Source organism: Mesoplodon bidens (genome assembly GCF_964165515.1).
Source record: "Mesoplodon bidens genome assembly, chromosome: 14".
Taxonomy (NCBI): Eukaryota; Metazoa; Chordata; class Mammalia; order Artiodactyla; family Ziphiidae; genus Mesoplodon; species Mesoplodon bidens.
In genome coordinates, this window is record NC_138170.1 from 17,840,328 (window position 1) to 17,863,172 (window position 22,845).

Sequence of the window (22,845 nt, forward strand, 5' to 3'; positions counted from 1 at the left end):
TGGCCGCTGAGCCTGTGCGTCCGGAGCCTGTGCTCCTCAACGGGAGAGGCCACAGCGGTGAGAGGCCCGCGTACAGTAAGTAAGTAAGTAAAGTAAGTAAGTAAGTAAATAAGTAAGTAAGTAAGTAAATCCGGGGTGTCTACAAAAACATCCATAGGGCACATCAAGAAGCAGTTAGAAATATGGCTCTTCAGCGTAGAAGGAAGGTAGAGACTAGAGATACATGTTATAATCGTATAGATGATATATAAAGTCATCGGATGGATAAACTCCTCTCCCTACCCTCATGGGAAAACTTGTAGGGCGAAAATAGTACAGAATCCAGAATACCAACACTGCAATGTATAAAATACAAAATTAATTAATCAGCTTTATACAACGTTTTTTGATATTTTAATCCTAGGGGGTCATTTATGGTAATCTTCAAGTTTTATTGCAATGTAAAAGGTTCTATTTTACATTATCCAAAACAGAAATATAGTGCAGAGGCTAACATGGTTGTATATTATATTTTATTATACCATGTCATTGGTACATCATGAAAAGGAACCAAAGTAGGTTTGGAACAGAATAGGGTCTAATTTAATACACCTGAAGCCCAGAGCAATTAAAAGAACTGACCAAAGTCTTGCTGCTGGTTAGTCTCGTTGGCGACTAACTCAATAATGATTTTTTTTTTTTTTTTTGCGGTACGCGGGCCTCTCACCGCTGTGGCCTCTCCCATTGCGGCTCCAGACGCGCAGGCTCAGCAGCCATGGCTCACGGGACCAGCCGCTCCGCGGCATGTGGTATCTTCCCAGACCGGGGCACGAACCCGTGTACCCTGCATCGGCAGGCGGACTCTCAACCACTGCGCCACCAGGGAAGCCCCCAATAATGATTTTAAAAAGGAAAAAGAATGAATCAGGGGCTCAGGTCTGGAAAGGAGATTGAGAAGTCCACCTGTGAATTTTAATCAAAACCATGATTTTTTAATCCTATGAAATGACAAGGTTGAAAATCAGTTCAAAATATGATGTTCTCTTTCATTTTACTTATTTCCAAGGCATGTGTGAAAGCACGTAAAATCAAATAATTCACTTGAATAAGATTATTCACAGATATTAGAAAAGCATTTTGCTGCTTTCACATGTTCTCTTTTTAGTTTTAACTGCTGATCTTAGAGTGTTAACGATATTAACGAGTTTTTTTCTTGATGTAGCTGAATTGTGCTTCATCATAACATCATGGCACTAGCCTGACTTCTTGGGAGGGCGGTGAAAAAGCAGCAATACCCTACATCGACAGGGGTCTTACCATCCCACACAGCCACTCAACAAACAGTTCCCAAGTACCTAACATGAGTGAGGCACAGTCCTTACTCACCCAGGAGACACCAGGGAAAGGAAGAGGGGGCAGCACAGTCATAACTGAGCTCCAGGAAGATCCCAGCCGCCACCACTTAATTGCGTACAATGATTTCAACTGAATGGCATTAAGTTCTTAAGCATTTAAGTACAGAATACTTTAAAACCTGTGTGAGATATAACAAGATTTACAGCTCTCTTCAGAGAGGGGGGGATAAAACCCCTCAAGAGTTATGAAATACTGTTGCACCGCAATGGTAATGCACTTAACACGACTGAGCTGTACACTGAAAGATGGTTAAGATGGTAAATTTTATGCTATGTGGTTTTTTTTTACAATTTTTTAAATTTTTAAAGGAATTATGGAATTAAATTATCTTAAACAACTTAAATTTGTCCATGAAATGCCTGTTCTATAACCCACAGGGAAGAGAGGAGCTTGCCAAGATTTTGAGGTGGGGAAGAAAGAGGTGAAATTGGATCTTTAGGAGATTAATCAGATAATGCTGTTCAGGGCTTAGTAAAGAGAGGTTGACCAGATGAACATTCAAAAGCTGGAAAAGCGAGTATGAAAGTGAAGTAGTTAAATAGGAAGGTAGCACAAAGATTTGGAAGAATATTAGAGTTTTTTGGAAAGATCAACCAACAAGATATGGTATAAATAAAGAAGAACCCTAGATGACTCCAAGACATCAAGTTCCAGTGAGAACACGGTACATGTTGGATGCTGTTTAACCACCAAGGCCCCAGAGATACCAGCCTGAGATATATGCCAGAAACTCGAACCAGGAACTCAGATGAACCCAACTCACTGCAGCCCTCACATACTCAGCTGAGCCATCACTTTTTCTCCTGGGGAGGTTACCCTACTCACCTATCCCTACACATAGTCTTCACTTGAAGTTTACTGGGGAGGAGAGGGATTAACAGAGAAAGGAAACAGTCATTTCATTTCCAATTTGATGGAACTGAAGAAATTTCTGGAGGGTGAAAGAGTCTCTTCTAAAACTTCACTGTGCTCTAGGAAACAGAACTGAGAAAAATTAATCCCTTTACAGACTTTATGCCTTTAGGCAATCTGACAATTGGTGATCTTCCTTCGGTTTTGGATCTTAGTTCTGCAGGCAACTCAGAAACTCTCTTGCTCTGATCTGTACAAAAGGTCATCTGGTGTTTCCAGATCCATCTCTGTGGTGTTCCATTCACTAAAACAGCAGATTAAATTAATCTTGGCTGTTCAACATTCACAAGGCCTGCAAGGCTCTCCTCTCCATTCCAACGCTTGGGCAGAGGGGAAAAAGCTGAGTCAGGATGTCAGTGTATTTGAGTTGAAGAATCTTACCATGGTGTGTGGTACTGAAAAAATAAAAAAACAGGGGCTTCCCTGGTGGCGCAGTGGTTGAGAGTCCGCCTGCCGATGCAGGGGACACAGGTTCGTGCCCTGGTCTGGGAGGATCCCGCATGCCGCGGAGCGGCTGGGCCCGTGAGCCATGGCCGTTGAGCCTGTGTGTCCAGAGCCTGTGCTCCGCAACGGGAGAGGCCACAACGGTGAGAGGCCCACATACCGCAAAAAAAAATAAATAAATAAAATAAATAAAAAATAAAAAAACAAAACTCAAATTTTTAATTAAAACCTTCACAACCTTATCACAAAATGTTTCAGCCTTTGCAGATTAAACGGAATTTTCCACTTAATAGAAGCATACTCAATTTCTAGGGGAAAAAACAGTACCTGGAAAAGCAAAATGAATTTTTTTCCCACTGAAATGTACATATTTAGACTATCTTACCTACTTCTATTCTTTAAATTTAAGCTTAAATATTTATTTTCCATTTTAAAAGTAGGCATATTTTAATTTCTAATCTAAGGATATTGTGGTCTACTAAATATTTTATGTTATTTTTTTTTACTTCTGCTCGCTATTTAATCTACGAAATCCAGCTCAGAAAAAAAATGCAGTCATAAAACCTGTTGGTATAAAGATAAGCAGTTTATTTAATATCTAATTAAATGTGGTCACCAGAGAAATCACAGCTTGTGAAACTTTATCAGAAAAAGATTAATCCATTTCAGGCTTAACCCAAATGTCATAAGAGAACTCATGAATTTAGATAGAAATCCACTTATTATTCCAAGAAATTTTCATATTGAATAAGAAGAACCTATATTACTGGCTATATTTATACTTACTTCAATCAAACTTATATACTTTGTAATATCATTGATTTCAGGGGTAATTATCATATATAATAATATAATAGGGAGCCTTTCTCTATTTGTCAAAAATTTCTATAATGTCCCAAAACACTTTATGAATTTATAGATCCCATTCTTTCAGAAATTCAACAAATTACATAGACTGTGTCATTTTAATTCAAAAACAACAATTCAACAAAAACCACTGAACGAACACCTATTATATGTTGGACTCGGGCACTGGGGAAATCAGAATGGGGAAATAATTCTTTCCTTTGAAGGGCTCATGGAAACCATGAGAGACAAACCTTTAAACAAGCAACCACTGATATACAGTAATAAGTACTATACGGCACAGACTGCTTGTTTTTCTCCAAATCTATTCGCGTCTCCTTCCATAATGATAAAAATTTTCTCTGGGTACATGGTGACCCAGCATAAAGACTGGATGCTTTCCTCAGACTTCTTTGAAACTAAGAGAGCCGGGTGACTAATTCTGACCAATGGGATATGAAAGAAAGTGGTTTATGCTCTTTCCAAGTTGAACCGTGAAAGGGCAGGATGTGCTCCCCTTTCCCTTCTCTCTTCCCAGGCTGGAAAGGAACATGGACCATCTTGGATCACGTGGATGAGCCTAACACTCCTACTGGTCATAGAACAACAGGAGAAAAGGAGCCCGAGTCCATAAGAGGATATCACAGAACAGAAGCCCCACACCATCTCAGATTTAAAATGAAAGAAAAATTAACTTTTGTCTTGTTTTTAAGCCACTGTTTTTTAATCTATCACGTGAAGCAGCGCTGTGCTCTATTAATTTATAATAGAGATGCTTCTTTTCCTGAGGATTGTGTAACTAGAAAATGCCCATTAAAAGGAAGAATGAAAATTTAATAGTCTAAGTGAAGGAGAGTTTGATTTATAACTTTTTCATGAAAAAATAAAACCCTGAATTATAACAATAAATTAATATTATAATTAATACAACAGAAAAGAGAATTAAAATTTTGTAAATTCTTAGAAAAGTAATCATTGGGGTGTGTGTGTATATATATATATATATATATATATATTTTTTTTTACAAAAATAAATGATCATGTGATACAACTAAGGAAAAAAAGTCAGAGGCAGTAAGAAACAGAAGGTACACCCCAAACTGAATCACTGACATGAAGAAAAGGCTTAGAAAAATAATAGTGAGTGCAGGTGAAAAAATCCAGATCAAAGCAATTAGAAAGGAACTAACAGATCTGAAAGAAAAGACCAATATGACTCAACATAAGGATAATTCAATTCAAAGGCAAATCAAAACCAATATGTGTGAAAAACATGTGCAAACACTTAATATATTAAAAAAAAAAAATTCCCTGAACTAGAAGAGTGAACTAATCTTGAAAGACAGAAAGAGCACTCCGTGTTTCAGGAAATGCTCAGTACTGAAACATTCTCATTAAGCCGCAGAATTTTAAAGAAGAAATTATTCAGCTATTTAAGCAGAAAGAATGAAACATCTACAAGAAATAACAGGATGGGCATATCAGAATGTACATCAAAGCTCAAGAGCAGCTCCACGTTTGATGAATCCAAAGAAATATAAAGACAGAGGAAGAAAGAGAAAGAATGTTATCTGGAGTGAAGTTCATCTTATGTTTGTGATTTTTTTTTCTGGATGGTAGGATTTGAGTTGGCTTTTATTTCTTTTTAAGATTTTTTTATTTACTTATTTATTTTATTTTTCACTGCATCGAGTCCTAGCCACGGCACACAGGATTGTCATTGAGGCATGCAGGATCTTCGTTGGGGTACGCAGGCTCTTTGTCATGGTGTGCAGGCTTCTCTCTAGTTGTGGTGTGGGCTCCAGAGCGCATGGGCTCTGTAGTTTGTGGCACTCGGGCACTAGCTGAGGCACGCGAGTTCAGTAGTTGTGGAGCGGGGGCTTAGTTGCCCCGCGGCATGTGGGATCTTAGTTCCCGAACCTGTGGCCCCTGCATTATAAGGTGAATTCTTTACCACTGAACCAGCAGGGAAGTCCCCTGATTTGGTTTTTAAATTTCATTGTTCTTCATTATTTAAATTGTTTAAATGAGCATGTAACTTATTAATAAAAACAATAAGTAATGAAACAGAAAAATATCAAGAATAAGATGGAAAGTAAATATGCCAATATGTCAACAATTCTCAATTCCAGGTGGTGACTTTCTAATTTCCAAGTATTATTGTTGTATTTTATAAGAGGAACTGGCCTTGAAAAAAGGAATTTGGCAGGCAGACTAGGAAAGGATAACACTCCAAGCATAAGAGAGAAAAATGTGATAGAAAATGACATGCTTATTAGGACACAGCAAGATCACTGGTAAGCAGATAGAGATAAAGGCTGGGTCGGATTATATGCTATGTTTGAACTTCATTCTAGTCTTTATTTCTGTCACTGAGTTACCAAACATCATTCAAACCAATGAAAGTAGGTGTGTCTCTATCAGGTGCAGAAACAAACTCAATGTCTAGAACTCAGGGACAAAATAATTCTGTACTAGATCAAACAGAATCCTATTCTAGATGTTGAGGCAAAGATAAACAGGAAGGAAGCCTGACCTCAAGGTACTTAAGATATTTTTGAGATCAGATGGACACAAAGAAAAGTAAGTAATAATATATGGTAACACAACACACGTGGACATGATAGGAATTTAGAAGGAAGTTTGTTGATGGTTGAAGCAGACTGTCAAAGTGGTAGGACTTGAAGAAAAGCTGGACATGTTGACTTAAAATTTCCAGTTTCATAAGAAATTGTATCATAAGATCCCTACCTATAGCTACATCACAATTCCATAAGATGGACCACTTATCTCTTTTCTTACTGAAATTATAAAGAAAAGATATACTAATTAATCAGTTATACTGGAATTTGACTATTTGAAAAAATATGTAAAGCCTTACCTTATAGCAAAATAAATTCCAGATAGGTAACTTTTCATCTAGTTCTTTCATGGTTTCATAGGTTAGATTTAACTCTTCAATATACCTATGGAAATAGCCTTCAAAACATGTGTTGGCCAAAAAGTTCATTCGGGTTTTTCTAACCCAATATGAAGGAAGCCATCACAGGAATAAAGATACAAAATGTAATTTCACTACTATAAACAATGTTAATCAAAAGACTAAAAATTGCTTATAGTATATTTAGGAAAGGTCAACTTTAAAGAACTCTTTCTCAGTAAGAAAAAATACAACTTCAACAGAAAAATGGGTAAAGACCATGAACAGAAAATTTACAAAGATTATATATGATAAGGTTTTGTTCATTTAGAATTATAAATTAGATGTCTAAGAATTTTTTCTTGGGAAATATTATATCAATACAAAATTTATTTATAAGACCATTCATTGCAGAAAAATTTACAATAGTGGAAAAAAAAAAAAAACTGAAAACAGCTTAAATGCCCAACAAAAGGATTAGGTAAGTAAATTATGGTACCTCCATAGGATAAAAACACTGAAATCTCTCAACTAAATAAGATGTAAAAACCAGCACTGAATGTTGCCAAAGACTGTTCAATGACATGATAAAGTGGTTATGGTATGTTAGAAAAATGAATGGGGTAATGACCATATATAATAGATTCATTCCAACTCCATAAAGAAGCTGGAAGTACGGGAAAAGACCAGAAGAATCTACACCAAAATGTTAATTATGATCATTTCCAGATTGTAGGATTACAAGTGATTTTTTTTTCTCCTTTATGCTTTCAATTTCCTCCAAATTTTTACAGTGAAGACATGCTACTTTCAAAATCTCTGCTGACCTTCGCAGCGAAACTTCTGGAAACAGTTGTCTATATGTAATATGTCAATTCCTCTGCTTGATTCTCTCTTCAACCCAAACAGGCTTTGGCCCCAAAACATTTCCTCCATGTTACTAAATGCAACATCAGCAAAATTTACACTGGTGATCATTCCCTTCCTGTCTTGACACCCTCTTTCCTTGTGGCTTCTGGACACCGCACTCTGTTTTCTTCCTACCTACTGCTCCCTTTTTCTCCGTCTCCTTTGTGGGTTCCCTCTACCCATCAACCCCTTGACGTAGGACTGCACCAGGGCTCAGCCCTCTTCTTGAGCCACACTCACGCCCTGGGAGACTGCATCCAGCCTCAAGGCGTTAGATACCACGTGTATGTGGGAAACTCCCAAATCTCCATCTCTGACCCAGATATAGATTTCCTTCCCTACCAAACTCCAGAATTTGTGTGCCCACTTACCACCTCCACTGGATGACTAAGAGATGCCCCAAACTCAATAAGCCCAATAAACTCCTGCTCTTCCCCCCAAAACCCTGCTTCCCATATAGCTGTTCCCACCTCAGTTGACAGCAACTTCCTTTCAGTTGCTCAGGGCAAAATCTGACCTCAGTTCCTCTCCATCTGTCATCCGAGCCGACAGAAAACCTCACCGGCTCTCCTTCAATGTAGATCCAGAATCCAATCTTCTCATTATCTTTGCTACCACCCTGGTCCTAACCACTATCAGCTCTCCCCTAGATGAGGGCAGCAATCTGCCGACTGAGCTCCCGCTCCTACCCCTGCCCGGTTACAATCTACTCTTAATATGACCGCCAGACTGATCCTTGTAACACCTAAGTCAGATCACAACACTTGTGCTCAAAACCCGCCAATGGCTCCCCATTCTCACTCACGGTAAAGCCCAAGTCCTTATTGGGCCAAAAAGGCTCAGATGGTGGGGCTTCTCCTCCCGTCCCCATCCTCGCCACAGACTCCACTTCAGCGCACGCCTTGCTGCTATTCCAGGGCGAGGGGCTTGTCCCCGCCTGGGCCTTGGCTCAAAACGCCCACCCTACTCTACCTGACACTTTTTCCATCTGTCCTCCTGGTGAACTCCCTCACCTTCCTCTTGCTCAAATCTCACTCGCTCGGTGAAGATTACGCTAACCACCCTTTCTAACCCTGCAACCCAATCCCTATCCTCTGAGCATGGGCATCCCCGGCCCCCTTTACTCTGGCTCTGCTTTTTCCTTTTCCTCTAATACTTATCACCACTTATAAAAGGTTATAAAGAAGTGATTTAGATGGGCTATGATGAAGCAAGGAAGGCTACTCTGAAAACTCACGCTTAAATGGACTTGAATGTCTATCGGGAAAGGGTGGCATGACCCCACGTGGCGTATTGTCCAGAGGGGCAAAGTGAGGACTTAACCTACAGGAGTTAATAGTAAAACATAACAGAAATAGACAGCGATTTGAAATCCCAGTGGGCACAACTAAAGCTAAGAAGCATGAGGGAATTCCCTGGTGGTCCAGTGGTTAGGACTCTGTGTTTTCGCTGCCGAGGGCGCGGGTTCAATCCCTGGGTCAGGGAACTAAGATCCCACAGGCTACCGTGCAACCAGCATGGAGCGGCAAAACAAACAAACAAACAAAACAAAAAACTAAAAAGCATACGTTACGGAGAGGTGGATTTGCAGGTCAACACAGGAAAGGTGAGAGCATCCAAACATGGGAAGGCCCCCCAGGAGGCTGTGAGCTGCCTCTTGGCTGTGGAGTTTGGACCCAGACAGGATGAGCGTGTATAGGACTAACATAGAGAGGAATCAGACATGCCACAGGGATTTGGGGGAGACCTTCCGTCACCAGCGCTCTCTCTGTGAGATTTTCAAGACGTCCGAGAAGCAAAGGGAAGGGGAGTGGAGGGGCTGGGTGTACACTTTCCTTTTTCCACTGCTTATCCTTCTGTCACACATTTAAACAGGTCAACCATTTACTGCATTGACCAAGGGCTACGTGGACCTGAACGTTACGTCACCGGCAATATTTCCGAAGGATGTGTCTGGAAGACGACAAATACACAGAGCTCTGGATAACCATGTTTATTACGTTTGTGTAAATTATGAACCAGTGCCTTACCACGAGTAACTGGAATAGCGATCGTGACAGAAACAGGATCAGTGGAGCACAGAATGACATGTAGAGGAAAAGGGCCAAGGGACCTTCTGGGAATCGGCGCCCACTGGAATCAAGGGGGCCTCCAAGAAGCCCACGTATTCTAGGCTCTTTCAAGTCCATGAAAACTTAATTCATGTGGCAGAAAGTCTGAAGATGCAGGCTCTTCCCTACAGCCCCCATCGCCCTGCTCATTCCCACGTCTTTGCACCACAGCTCCCATCATGTGGCCGGAAACCAGAAGCATCGCATACACGGCCCACCACACGTGTTGCCCCCCAGCCAGGGCTTCTGCTCACGGAAACCAAACAAAGGAGAACAGGGAGAAAGAGGCCCAGCCTGCTTCAGCTTTTGTTTCCGAGGCCAGCATATAGCTCTGTGGTTTATTTCACTTGGGCTGTGTTTACATACATCAGTAAGTATGGTTCCCATTTCCCTTCCGAACAGCGGCTATAAATTACTTGTTGGAAGTGTCGGCCTCCTCTCTTCCCATAAAAGGTTGGGCAGAAATTACTGAGGCCCCAGTGAGAGGAGGTCAGTGGTTGGAAGGGAGTGACTTCCTTCACCCATGTCCTTAAATTAATCAACTGATTCAACAAATACCTAACTAAGCACAAACTATGCGCCAGGCACAGTCAGGGATGCTTCCGTAAGCAAAGTAGTCAAAACAAAACAGAAATCCTTGCCCTCACAAGGCACTCCAATTCTAGTGAACTTCATCCACCTCATCTCAATTCCCAGATTCTGAGCTCTCAGACCATCTAGGGCTGAGCATATCAGAAGGGAAATGTGAGGCAGCCAGAGCTACTATAAATAAGTATAATAATAATTATAGTTGTTACCATTAGTGTCGATGTTTTGAGTGTTTACTATGTGCCCGCCACTGTTCTAAGCACTGTACATTATTAACTTATCAAATAGTCATAAAAATGCCATCAATGGGCACCGGTTGCACTGAATTGTGATCCCCCCAATTTTAAATTCTAAATGGAAACAGGGTCTTTACAAAGGTAACTGAGTTAAAAGGAGGCCCTTAGTGTGGGCTCTAATCCAATATAACTGATGACCTTACCAAAAGGGGAAAATGAGACAGACACAGGTAGAGGTTTCACACCCTTGAAACACAAGGAGAAGATTACCATCTACAAGCCAAGGAAAGAAGCCTGGACTAGATCCTTCCTCATGACCCTCAAAGGAAACCAAGTCTGCTGACACCTTGATTTTGGGCTTCTAGTCTCCAGAACTGTGAGACAATTCATTTCTGCTGTACTAAGCCAACCAATTTGTGAAAGTGTCTGCTGGTCCTGAAGGCTGACCTTGGGTCAAAATAGAAAACTGCCACGTCCAGGGGTGGCCAGCAGGCCGCTGGTCCCCTAGTGCAGCCCCGGATGGAGCGTGTAAAGAGCAGGACACCCCATTTACTACAGAGGTATCACTAACGCAGCTTCCTCATGTGGGTAAGCGACGCTGCCGCCCAGCCCAATTAAACATGCTATTTAATACTCTGTGCCTCCAAAGAGATCTATTTCAATGAGTCATTCTAAATACTTGCTACCTGAAAATGTTAATGTTTTCTTCTCAGCCCCCGTCTTGTTGATTTTCTATTTCATTTAACTGGAAATAAAGCTCAAGTATGACGTGGTCCATGGCAGATAATAATAGCTCAGAAAAGCCAAATACACAGAATGAGAAATTCCATCCCAGACTCGGCAATAAAATCTCAGGAGGGGGCTCACTGTTAAATGAGGCAAAGTCATGTCACTCAGGCTTTGCTGTATTAATCCAGGATAATCTCAGTCTTCAGGACTGCAGTTACTTTTAACAAAATAAACACAAAAGAACTTGCAGAATTTTATTTTTCTTTTCCTCCCGCCTCTCATCATGGGGCCTGTCTCTCCAACTCTCTCACACACACACACACACACACACACACACACACACACACGCAAAACCACTGCTAATAATACCCTCATTTGTATATCCTGTTTGCTTTTGTTGTTTCAGGGGCATTTCAAGTAAGAATGTAGCCAGTATTTTTTGAATGCTTACCACGATATCACTGTGCTAAGCACATTACATACTTTTTCTCATCTACTTCTCCCTCCGGTAACTCTGTCAAGCAGATATTATCATTCTCTCCACTTCACAAGGAAGGAAACGGAGGTGAAGTTCAACCCCTGGCTCCCGGCCACACAGCTAACAAATGACAGAACCAGGATGGGAACCCAGTCTTTGCAGGCGTCCAGAGCCCCGGCCATTCCACGGAGCTCCGCGCCAGCCTGCATGTGCCTTCTGACCAAGAAAGGATGAAGCTCAAAAGAAGAGGCTTTCCTCACTGGGCTGTGCAATGACCCTTTCTCTAGGGCGGGGGAGATGCTGGACCACACATCATCTTTTCAAGTGGCTTCAAACTCACAATTAGCCCCAGGTCTGGAATGTAACACCCACAAGGTTGCAGTTTAAGGGAAAACAGCCCTGTCATCCATCTAGATGCTTTCTGGGACAGGAAGCTTTTATGAGAACTGAGAAAATACACGGTGAAAATAAAGTGGGGCTTGCCAACCACCTCCATCCGGGTCCTGCCTACAATGCCTCCACTGCTGGGAGCAGTTTCCCACCTGAAGGCTGGAAGACTCAGCTTTACAATGTGAATCTAAAGGAGCCAGTGGGGAAAGGGGGGCGGAAAAAGACACCTGCACCTTCTCACCACAGGACAAATTTTAATATGCTTTCTTCATCATTTTCAATAACAGATCATAGCAACCGAAGTTACTTTTAAGTGATTGAGTACTTTACCTTTTAGGAAGGGTACCAAAAACTACGGAAACACTTCCACTTGCCAGCCTTCACTCTGGCCTACAGCATGACCCATGTATAAGATGGAAAACAAGTGCTTTCATCCCATATCTGAGATCAAAATTGTGAGTCTCCCCTTCTAAGTCCAAGCGGTACCAGTTTTCCGCATCCTGGCTGAGTGAATGGAGGACGCCCATTTTGTGGAGAGGAAGACGCATAGAGAGTAACCATCGATGCCATTGCTAAGCCACACTGTGAAGGAGGCCATGGTGATGGTGACGATGAGACCAGAACAGACAGGGACCCTCATTCCATCAGGGAGCAATCAGAGAGCATCCTTGGATTTGAAAACAACAGCTTAAACGTAATTAAGAAATTTAGACTGGCATGAATATGTAATGTACACATTTCTTTGCAGATGCCTTTTTCCTCTGACAGGCTGGTGCCAACTTTCATTTGGAAGAAATCCATTTTCATACAAAGGTAACCGAGAGTGACAGGACATAGGAAACCTACCCTCATTTATCTTCCATGAACTTAAAAAAAAAAAATCAGTTAATTGCTTTTCTAGGAAGCTATTTTATGAAATCACAGTGCTTCATCTTTCTGCTCTTTATTTGTGGTATAAATGGTGATTTTAAAATGCCCATCATGAAAATGCTATGATTAATCAATACATCTTAAACAATATAATGACTTCTTTTAACAAACAGAAATTTGATCACCCAAAAACGGTCACTGTGTTCTTGTGGATGAATTATCAACCCCTACGAAAGCTCCTAACATACAGTCTATTAATTGATATTCCAATGTAGGTGCCTCTTTCCCCTTCACTGACTGCACTACAGGGAGGAGTGGCAGTCACTGGTTTCCTTCCTTCCCTGGCTTTGCAAATGCTACTTTTCCCAGCTCTTCAAGGGCTCTGCAAGAGAAGTTTTAAGTAACTGCCATTTATTAAACTAATAGCAAGCAGGAACTAAAACGTGTATCTTTTAGAATGCCACTGCTGAAGCTGTAATGTGCCAAACGAACTGATTTCATAGGCTGACACCCATATGTTATCTCCATGGCACTGCATTATTAGGCTTTTTTATAGCATTACCCCATTTCTGCCTTGCCTATTGCACCTAGCATATAAATACGTATTTTTTAATTCTAACAAATTCGAGACTCATATAAAGCACTCTTTTCCAATCTAAAATTATCATTTTAGATAATTTCTTATCCTATTTCAAATAACAATGTCTTACTAGTCTATGAGCCAAAGACAGGCACTGTGAAACTAAGGATGCATAAGCTTCAGGGGCTCTGGAGCCAAGGTTCCTCCAAGGTCCCAAGAGGGGCCCTAAAAATGTGTTTATATATGTTTTTGTAAATATTTCAAGTTTGGGGACTTCCCTGGTGGCGCAGTGGTTAAGAATCCGCCTGCCAATGCAGGGGACATGGGTTCGAGCCCTAGTCCAGGAAGATCCCACATGCCGCAGAGCAACTAAGACCATGTGCCACAACTACTGAGCCTGTGCTCTAGAGCCCGCAAGCCACAACTACTGGCGCTGTGTTCTAGAGCCTATGAGCCGCAACTACTGAGCCCACGTGCCACAACTACCGAAGCCCATGTGCCTAGAGCCCGTGCTCTGCAACGAGAAGCCACCGCAATGAGAAGCCCGTGCAATGCAACAAAGAGTAGCTCCTGCTCGCCACAACTAGAGAAAGCCTGCGCACAGCAATGAAGACCCAACGCAGCCAAAAATAAATAAATTTACACATATTAAAAAAAATATTTCAAGTGTAAAATATTTCCGTATTCTTTATTTCCTAAACAGGACCCCCAAGACAGTATAAATGTTGGGTCCCACAACCTATATCTGCCCCTCTAGGTTAACAGTGAATTATATGCTACATGTTAAGGACAAAATATTAGTTGTGTGTGCATGAGACAAAAAATAATTCACTTCAACTGGAAATAAGATTCAGTGTGCCCTGCCCTGGAACGTTGTAGAATGCCTGCTTCAGCCATTCCTTAAGGCCCCTGTCTCCTACCTAACAGGAGTCACCCTTCCAAGTGGCGGACCAGGGAAGGCTCACTTAATGAGGGGTGACGTCAGGAATGAAAGACTCAGCTACAAAAACAAAATTATGTTTTTCATTAACACAAAACTGAGCTGGGGAAAGCCAGCCAAGAGGCAGGTATATCAGTTAAGGAATTCCCTTGAGGGCCTTCACTTCCACATCAAATTGCACTGAATTTCTCTACACTAATTACCTATTATTGAAGATGAAAGAATGATAACAAATGATTCGCCACAGCAGCTGACAGAGTGCACGTGTCCAAAAGAATGAAGGATTTACCAAGTGCAAAATCAAATTCTCAATTTTAAAAAATAGCATAGAATCTTGCTCTACTATAAGAACTATGAAAGGTGAGGGAATTTTCTTAGGCCTAGAAGCCCAATTTTAAATTTTGTCTGAACTGTGAGAGAAATTGCAAATTAAAAGTGAAGTGTTGGAGTCTAATTTATTCAATTCACATAAATTTCTTGGAGGCAGAGATCACATCTTAAATTTTTTTTTTAATTCCTCACACCACATTACACCTAGCCATTAATTTGATTTTCTTATGAGGAACATCCCTATCCAGTGTCATACAGCTATATTTTCACTTCCCTTGTCTTCATGTCACTTTTACCCAATGCTTCCTTTTAGCCTCCAAATTCTTCACACTGTCTTAAGTCTTGCTCTCAGGCTAACCTCCTGAAAAAGTGTAGTCAAGTAATGTAAGTTCCCTTCAGGTCATCTCCTCTGTCAATTTTCCTAAAACACACATTCCCTCTCAGTGGAAATCATTGTCAGTACTAATGAAAGGACATTTTCATAGAGGCTGTATCTGTTTTAAAAATATATAGGCATTAACATTTTTTAAACGGTTTGCCACACTGTTTTAAACCCTCCAAAAAATAAAAGCAAATATTCCCTCAAATCCAATTAGTTGATAAAATTCTTCCATTTCTATTATGATTGTGGCTTTATAGAAACATCCTTTAAGTACTGAATGATACATCTGCAAAAGGTTATTTCTTAATCCCTTGGGTACTGTAAAGAAACCAACCAACCAACCAACCAACAAACCCTTTGAGTCTGAAGGCTAGGAAGCGTGACTTTCAAACTTCCAGGTAGCACCCTATTGCCCACTAAGAGTCATATTGTTATTATAATTGTGGACTGTTTGAACACACAAGATTTACAAGATTCAAATTACCATAGTGTCCATAATATGCAAAGCTTTTGGCTAAAATAAGGACTGTATACCCTCCCCAACCAAAAAAAAAAAAAAAAAACACCACCACCACCCCACCAACTATAACTTTGTTCCGGGAACAACACTTCTTCTTACTTCTTTTCTATCAATGTTATGATTGGCCTCTTTGAAACATACCTCCTATTGATAGAATGTTAGGAGAGTTCAAGGTCATGGAGGGAAATGAAACACTTCCTGTATAAAAGCTCTAATTTCTCTCGGCCTGACCCTCTATCTCAGGCATTTCCTTCTTTCTGTGATTACCCAACACCTGTACAGGGTTTCATTCCCAACCGGGGGTCCTGAAAGGGCACCCTGGAAGTGTCCACATGATCAAGGACATACCCAAAAGCCTAATGAAACTGTAGAGTCATCCACATAAGGCTGCCCTGGTTGTCAAAACACAGGCTTTCCACCAGAGCTTTATCAACTCATCAGGTTCCAAAGTAAATAAACTGTTACCTAATAAACTTGGAGTTTCTTTGGTACATAAAGATCATTTTAACAAGGAATCACTGGGAATGAAAATTATAAAGGGAATCCTGGTGGTTAGTCACCTCTGTTCAAAAATGAGTCATGCTTTATTGGCTAGTACAGGCTATTTGATGAGGAAAACAAAAATCAAAGAGCTTGACAAATTCAGTTCTGAAAGAGGGTAACTACGTGTGTTTCCTACAAACTTTTAAAAACATAAATGCTTGCAGAACTTACGTTTTGCTTCCATTAATGCCTAATTAACACTTTTTCGGATCCATCATAAATGGATAATCAAAAGAAGTTACTGGTGTACATATCACTTAATTTCCTCATGAGAACCTGTGTAAACATTTCAGAGTAATAAATGTGTCTTCTCTAAGGGGAATACATTGATCTCCCAATGGGTGCCGGGCGGTTTCTGAGATGAGAGCTCAGAAATGGGTAAAGCTCAGCCTTGTAGGACAGGCAATGAGAAATGTCAAATCATTTGTTTCGTTTGGTTACTAGATCAAATTAAGATACAAAGAATATTCTGGCCACACTGTAATTCCATCTTTAGAAAAGAATATATCAAAAAAAAAAAAGTGAACAGTTCCTACGTACAATGTTCTGGAGCTCACGTTGTATTTTAGTTGGTATACCATATCACAGCAAAACAAACCAAAAAAAATGTGCGGTCATATTTTTTCTTCACATGTTCTGGACAACTGTCATCAATTTGGAATAGAGTACGAGATGTGCTTTTCTCAAACAAAACCTCATTTTCCATCCAGATGTACTGTTCAAGTGACCGCAGCCTCTTTGCTACCTCTGTGATTGTGATTTACTTGTTTTGAAGTCTAACAGTCCATACATCCATCCTATGTATTTTGTAATACAGTGAAAAAAAACACTTCAGAATAAACTCAAAATGTAAACCAGAAGATTCTGAACTAAAATATTTCACTCTCTTCATATAACCTAAGATCACTTTTTATAGGACAAGGAGAATTCTCACTTGATTAGCAACAACCAACCTGGATCTCAAATATTTTAATATGGATGGGACACCTGAAACATTTGAATAATCACCATATTCAATATTGAATCATTTAACAGTGACTTTAAAACTCATGATAAGGTCTACCTGGAACATTTGTCCTGGAACATTTCAAAACTGACAAAAGCGTTGAATTTCTGAACTCTTTTACACAAAAATTAACCTCTTTACATACTAAAAGCCTTGACATACTTTTACTCCAGTGTATAAAATCTCTGACAACATTGGCTTGTGCACACACACACACACAAAATCCCTTGAACTATACTGACAGAGGCATTCCTTCCTAACACAGACACACCACAACAGCATTGGTTGGTACTTAAAAATATTCTGATTATAATCAATTTGAGATTTTAAGAAATCAATATGGATGTGTACGTCCTTCCATACTGATGGCTACAAACCCCACATGACCTCAGTCACACACTGAAATAAAGATATATGGGAATGGAATTTACAACTAGTCAGCTCGTCCCTTGAAACTACTCGGATGCGTGTAAGTGGTGTTGAGAAAAGACTCACCTCTCCTTGTTTGGGGATGCTGAACTTGGAAAGCTTGGCCTTGGCTCTGGCGGACTCTGGCTTGGTGGCGGAGGCTCCCCTGTATGACGCACAGTGCACGCTGGTCTCTGTGGACGACTTCAGCTTCGGAGACTCATCGGGAGCCTGATCTTGGCCATCCATCGGTCGCACATAGGCAGTCGGTTTCTGCTGGACGAGGCTAGGTTTTGAAGCCAGGGATGGAGGAAAGTTCTGAACACAGTGGCCACTGCCGCTGTGCTTGGCTCCCATAGCAGGTGGCCTGTCCTGGGTCTGAAGACCCACCTCGACGTTGCACACCTGTTTGGTCCGTGGCTGCTGTCTGCCAACACCATCTCCAAGCAAGGTCCTGAGAGAGCCCTGTTGTGCTGATTTGGAAGAAGAAGAAGAAGAGGAAGATGAGGATGAGGGGCTCGAGACACAGGGGTTAGGGTTTTTATTATGGTTCTCTGGGTGAGCAGATCTGTTCAAATCAAGCGTCCTGTGTCCGTGCTTACTTGCTCTCTGTTGGCCATCGGACGGTGGGTGCCCGGCCTTCTGCCAGCCCACGGTGCCCCTCTTACTCTGCTGCCCAGGGACCACTGCTGGGGCAGAGGATGTGGTGCTGCAGATGGATGCAGGCTGGGTCTGGGCTCTCGAATCTGCAGCAAAATGCTCGTCAATCTTGTTCACGGGAGCCTGAGGAACCCCAGGTTTGGGAACGCCGACGAGATGACTCTGATTCGATCTATCCGTTAAAAAGTCTTTCATTTCATCGTAATTGCCTAAAGTGTTCTGGAGCCGGTTGGAGAGCTCATCCCCCTTGTTAGTCTGGAAAAAGAAGAACATAACATCCATGCTCCTGTTACAGACAATGGAAACACGGGAAATGACGGAGAGGCGCCTTTACTGCTAGAAGAGCCAGGGTTGCCACATTCAGAATGAGAGCTCAGAGATTCCATCAAAATGGTCAGCGTCTCTGAAGACGTCTGTCAACACTCTGTATCTCACTAGGACTGGACCGCAGCTAATGGCCTCAGAGGGCACGAATGAAGCATCTCTCCTTGGTACTGTGGCACAGCCAAGGAAATCAGGAAATTTATGATAGCAACTTCACAACCTGGTCTGGATTAAGTCTTTCCAGGACTAGATTTTCTTTTCCTTTTTCTTTTTTCATCCCACTGCAAGCTTTCCTTGAAAATTCAGATTTGGCTCAAATTATTTTGCTTCCAATTTCTAAATATAGAATTATTCTCGTTAGAAACCCAGAGGGACAGGCAAAAGAAATGAGAGAGAAGCTTACAACAAGTGTGGGGTTCAGTCTGCAGGAAGCCCTCAGCCTGAACCATCCCCAGTCCCAAGCAGCCCAAAACAGGAATGAAATCTGGGGAGCTACTTCATTTTGCAAGCGAAGTTATATTTCTGGCCTTTGATATAAATGAGAAACAATCCAACATTTCCTTTCTTATGAGCCCTGTCAAGTACCCTGCTCCTAGCATGATCTGGGGGTGACAAATACGTAACCCAACCTCTTTTTAGTGTTTGTTTCCTCATAGCTTAGAAAACACAACAAATGGCATTGACTTTGCAAACTGATGCAGAGATGAAGTCAATTATTGATAAAAGTCATAGCACGCAGATCTCCATCTTAAACAAAAGTTATATTTCATTGAGGGACTAGCCAGTTAAGACATGTGAAAGAGGCACCAAAATTTGTGAGGGAAGACCCCATCCTTAGGGGCTGAGCTGTCTGAAGTTTGGTTGGCCAATTCCTGTAGTCAAGACTGCCGACAGGGTGAGAGGGAGGAGGGAGGAGGGGTGGAGATGAACAAGTGAAAACCATCTACCTTGTAGGGTTCACTGAAGAGGGAGTAACTTGAATTAAACGCGCCGTCATCCTGCTGAGTTTCCTGATTTCTTCGTTCTCGTTCCTTCCTCCGTAACACGTTTCTGTCTGGTTCATAGACGCTGCATCAGGGAGAAAGAAGGGAGAACCACCACATACAGACAAGTTAAACGCAATGCTCAATACAACATTCACCTGAATGCAGAGGTCTGACTCACGGGCAAATGGCAATGGTAACGGGAACATGGATCAGATGAAAGCCAGTCTAATCAAGCAGTATGACTCGGGTGTCTGAGAATGCCATTCTTCGGGAGGAAAAAAAATCCTTAGGACAAGCTGCAACCAGCACTAGACCTCTCTGCCTGATGTGTGAAAGAGGAAATATCTAAGCAACTTTGACAGGAGAAGATGGAAAATAATCTTCAAGCAGAAGGTAATTACAGAGATGTGTAAATAGAAATTATGAGCGTATTTCCTCTTATGACATGGCCCCAGAGTGTTACATGGAAATGCTCCTGCTCTTTTCTTTCTCTCTCTCTTTTTTTTTTTTTTGGCATGGCTGTGTTTCAGTAGTGATTCTTTCATTAATTAGGTCCCAAAAGAGCTGTTGAAACTCCATGCTGCAGTGGTTTTCACTGTTATGAGCCTTCTTCTGATCTCTGCTAATCAGTCAAGTTGTCAAACTCCTACTGAATCCATCCTTCCTTCTGATATATTTCACACGATCACTCTTCCTCACTATGAAAAATGGGCTAAGAGGAAGGGGTGCAGGCAACGGGAGAGAGGACAGAAATTGAAACACGGTATGTCATCAAGGAACTCAGCCTTTTTGTGCAAGAAAATTAATATCCATTCTCCCAAGATATAATTACAAAGTGACCAGAAACCAGATAACTAGAAGGACTTAAGGAAAAAACAGTGTTCCTTCCTCCTCGTAAGGGAAAAACAAAAAGGCTAATTCAACTAATCATAAGTTAGTGACTTAAGTGACAGAAGGAAATAGACTTTTCAGCTCAGTAGACAGAGAAATCTGGCCCCAGTGTAGACAACGGAACTAACACTACCCCTTGTAAGGAACTGCCATGACCTCCAAATGAGCACTGTGTGCATTTCAAGCAGACGCATTTAGTTTAAGCGACCTTGTCATCGCTTTGCTTAGAGCTCAAGCTTGATCTAGTGGACAGAGGCTGGAGCTGGGAGCCAGGACAGCCACGTCCTGACTGTGGTCCTGCCATAGCCAGTGATATGATGACGAAAAGGCCATGCAATCTCTCTGCAGCCCAATGTCTTCGAGGTTTAAATGCGAAGGAAATCTACAAAAGGGCTTTGGCATAGCTTCAGGTGCCCCAAATCCAATGTACTGCTATTAAATGGTGATGATAAGAAGAGAATCTGCAGGTTCAAAGAAACTTAAAAAATAGTGAGGTTTGGGGTTTTGTTTCGCTGTGTTTCAGCTAAATTGCTATCTCGAGTAAAAGAGCATACTTGTGTCATGTTGCTGTACAGGACGCAAATAAAATGATATTTGCGTCCCCTACAGCAACATGACACAAGTATGATGATAAAATAAAATGATAAAATAAATACTGCTTATCTTCCTAGCTCTGCCCGTGTGGTCACGGTATAGTTTAAATTCACTGTCTAAGGGGTGATGCTAAATATGCTTCTGGCAAGACTGTGAGAGCACCTAAGGCATTTCATTTAAATTTCAGATCAGGGAAGGTTAAAATACCCAGAACATGTAGCCTATTAGCATTTTAATTCAGCCTTAGTACATTACCCAAAGTTACTCGATTTGCAAGTCCAAGCAGTGACCTTCATGCAAAGGGAGGCTACAGCCCCAGCCTCTCAACGGCGAGGCTCATGGCTCCAACCCCACAGTCACGGGAAACTCTCCGGGGTGGCCCTGGTGACAGTGACTGGCATAAGGGAGGCACGAGATGGGAATGACACTCAATCACAGAACCAGGCTTCAGATTCAAAGGGAAGGGCACGACTGTCCTGCCCTGCTTGCCGGGCAATATGCTTCTGCAATAGGAAACCCCAGTTTTCATGAACATTCCATGGATTTCAAATGGAGACTGTTCTGAGGATACACAACTCATGCTGTGGATGGGCATGAAGTGGGCTGCAGCCAAGAGAGGCACTGCAGGTTTTCTATGAACTGGCTAATGTCTGGACCAAAACCAGCATTCGCAATCAGAAAAACAAGCTTGCATTGCATGCATCGTACTTCTCCTCTCTGATAGGTACGGTTTGTGAAGCACCTACTGTGTGCAACTCCATGCACAGGGACTCCCACAGACATGCTTGCTGTCCTCAGCCAGGTCAAGCCAACCAAACACACAAGACTGGTGTGATGCACGAAGTGGCCTGATGTAACATGGAGCAGGTGGTCATTTAGGATGATTTCCAGGCTTCTGAGAAGCCCCCATACCCAATATAATACCTCCTGCATCTGCTGGCTGACGACTGAAATTCCACAACTAGAGAGTCACTTCTCTGGTTTAAGATGTCTTCACCCCTGTAAGAAATGTAGACACCACAAGAAGGGAAAACACTTTACACCTGATCAGCCCTCAGCACCTTACTGTGCACGAGTTTGTCAGTTTTTTCCCAAAGGCCAGGGAGAAAGGGCACAAGACATCAGGGTCCAAAGGGCACAGGACATGTGAAGAAAAGGTCAGGAACAATGCAGAGTGTAGCAATGAAGATACATTTCGAAACCCTACCGATTTTGCAACGTGACTTGGATGTTTAAGACAGAGGCATTAGGATACAAGCCCAAATCAATGAGGCAGGTATCCGACTCACTGCATTTCCAAGGTCAAGGATCCCTTCCAAATATGGAGAAGACGGAGGTGAGGGGGAAACACTCCTTAAGTAAACCTGCCTCATTTTCCAACCCCTTTAAGCTGGAAGATAACCAAAAGCGCTCCCAGACGCAAACCACCGCTGGGTAAAGTTCTCTAATGAGGTCCCACTGGCACGCCCAGCCTATGGCCTCTGATACGAGGAGGACTGAACACCCGCAGGACCACCTCCAACATGAGCTACTAACAGAAGCGCACTGGCCACCTTTCACGGGACCGCCACGACGCCTGTGCCACACTGTGCCCTCCACACCATCAGCTGAAACCAGAATGACCGAAGATGACAACCCGTCCCCCCTTCTCCAGAGGAGGGCAAAGGAAACCCTGCCCAAGAGGCAAGACTTCTTGACTGCCTTTCCTCGGGTTTCTCAGCTCTGCCGCTTCCACTGAGCATTCAGCGTCTCGTAACAGGAACCCGCCCACTCATCCTGAACCAGAACCACACCCGCCTCCTGTCATGTCAGGCCCAGGAAGCTAAAATGTCATCTGCATAAAGCAAATGTCA

The 22,845-nt window shown here is 42.0% G+C and overlaps 1 protein-coding gene across 1 annotated transcript in view; it reads right to left on the reverse strand.

Annotated features, from left to right (window-relative positions):
- Positions 1-22,845, reverse strand: part of AFF3 (ALF transcription elongation factor 3) — a 555,628-nt gene that overhangs the window by 442,860 nt on the left and 89,923 nt on the right. The window contains exons 3-6 of the mRNA XM_081253559.1: positions 21,917-21,991; positions 19,469-19,589; positions 18,140-18,452; positions 17,625-18,010 (exon numbers count right to left, since the gene is read on the reverse strand). Coding sequence (XP_081109685.1) covers positions 17,625-18,010; positions 18,140-18,452; positions 19,469-19,589; positions 21,917-21,991 — 895 coding nt within the window. The remainder of the gene's footprint in view (positions 1-17,624; positions 18,011-18,139; positions 18,453-19,468; positions 19,590-21,916; positions 21,992-22,845) is intronic.